The sequence below is a fragment of the Manihot esculenta genome, chromosome 18 (genome assembly GCF_001659605.2).
Source record: "Manihot esculenta cultivar AM560-2 chromosome 18, M.esculenta_v8, whole genome shotgun sequence".
Classification (NCBI taxonomy): domain Eukaryota; kingdom Viridiplantae; phylum Streptophyta; class Magnoliopsida; order Malpighiales; family Euphorbiaceae; genus Manihot; species Manihot esculenta.
Window position 1 is genome coordinate 33,064,765 of NC_035178.2, and position 1,923 is coordinate 33,066,687.

The 1,923-nt window shown below is 48.2% G+C and overlaps 1 protein-coding gene across 1 annotated transcript; it reads left to right on the forward strand.

Annotated features, from left to right (window-relative positions):
* LOC110606287 lies at positions 1 to 912 on the forward strand. The gene has a single exon (XM_021745035.1). The coding sequence runs from the start codon at positions 1 to 3 to the stop codon at positions 910 to 912; it is 912 nt and encodes a 303-aa protein (XP_021600727.1).
* The last annotated feature ends 1,011 nt before the right edge of the window (positions 913 to 1,923 follow it).

The following is a 1,923-nucleotide window of genomic DNA, read 5'->3' on the forward strand; positions in this document are numbered from 1 at the left end:
ATGAGAGAACAGCTCCTAGCTGAGCTAGGGGCGAAAGACCACAAGCAGGCCCTCTTACCTGCGTCCTCGCCTTTCTCGAGATGGGTACAACAGGAGACCATCCCCAAGAAGTTCATGATGCCACCTATGGCAGCATATGACGGAGCTGGAAACCTAAGAGAGCATGTCCTCAACTACAAAACCTTTATGGAGCTGCAGACCTTATCGGATGCCTTGATGTGCAAGGTATTCCCCACGACGCTCACAGGGCCAGCACTGGCGTGGTTCAATAGCCTAGAAGCAGGAAGCATCAGGAGTTTTGGGGATTTGGCCAATGTCTTCATCAGCCGATTCATAGCCAGAGTGCCGGCTGACAGAAAAACCAGCTACTTGGAAATAGTCAAGCAGAGGAGAAATGAATCGTTGAGGGAGTACGTAGCCCATTTTAACACGGAGGCTCTGCAGATCCCTGAACTGGATGAAAGCAGAGCTGTAGAAGCCATGCCAAAAGGGATGACCTCCCTAGAGTTCTTCAGCTCATTGAGCAGGAAACCCCCTACTTCGCTGGCGGAACTGATGAAGAGGGCTGAAAAGTACATAAGACAGGATGAAGCCTTGATGACGAGCAGGTTCTCCAAAGAAGCAGCTGATAGGGGAAAAGCCCCAGAAGAAAGGAGGTCGGAAAGGCTGGAGAAAAAGCAAAGCAAAAGGCTTGAGACCTACAGACAATCCTGGGACCGAAGGGACCAAAGACCATTCCCCCCTCGGGTTCCAGAGCAAAGACCATTCCCCTCGCGAGTTCCAGAGACCCTGACCCCACTCCACGCCTCCAGAGCCGAAGTGCTCATGGCAGTCCAAAACAAGGAATTCCTCCAATGGCCGAAACCCATGAGGGCTGAAGCAAGCCAGAGACATTCGAACAAATACTGTTAGTATCATCGTACACATGGCCATGACACCAATAATTGTTACCAGCTGATCAGCGAAATCGAAAGGCTGATAAAAAGGGGACATCTCAGGAACTTTGTGAAAAAACCGGAAGGAGAAAGGCCTCAGCAGAACCCTACAACAGAGAGACCCCGGAGGACGGAAGCAGGGCCAGTGAATGATGGCTCCAGTGGAACCATCAATATGATTGTCGGAGGAACTGGAGGTCGGATGAGCAGGAGAGGAAGAAAAAGAAGCAGAGACGGGGAAGGTAGTAGTGCCGAGGTCATGCAAGTAGCAGAACATTCCCCCGCAGTCATCTCTTTCTCCCTAGAAGACGCCCATGGCATTCAGATGCCTCACGATGATGCCCTTGTTATCGAAGCCATCATTCACAACTACTGTAATACCCGGCTAGACTCCGGTATCGAAATTCCTACCGTCCAGTAGAATCTTGGATGTCGGAAACCTCTAGAAGGGTAAAAATCATGTTTTTATAAAATGTTTTCAAGTGTTTTAAGGTTTTAAGTAAGAAAGAAATTGAGTTTTGAATGAAAATGACCATAGAGAAAAATCGAAGTTCGACCGCCGAACCTCATGTTCGGCCGCTGAACTTGGTGGAGTTTTGGAGTCACCTTTGGCTTCCGAAGGTGGTCTGGCCAGCCACCTATAAAAGGCCCCATGGCCGAAAATGGGCAAGTTTTCTCCCCTATTTTCGGTCAACGGTGAGTTCATGCCCTCCCATGGTTGGTTTTGAGGTTTTCCTTCAAATCCTACAAGTTTCTAACAAGTTTTAACTTGTTTTTGAAGTTTTTGAGCAAAGATCGAAGCTTGGAAGCTTGGAGACTTCCGGAACCCATTTTCCCCAAATCTCCAAGTTGGGTCACGTTTTCTCTCGATCTTCAAGAGGTAAGCGTCGATCCTCACCTTCTTCGATGTTCTAAGCAAGTTTTATGAAAGTTTATATGGTAGAAGTGCATGTTTAAGCTTGTTGTTTAATGTTAGGGTTCATGTCAG

Bases quoted from the DNA above. Each gene is read 5' to 3' on its own strand.
- LOC110606287 (XM_021745035.1), top strand. From the start codon at position 1: ATGAGAGAACAGCTCCTAGCTGAGCTAGGGGCGAAAGACCACAAGCAG.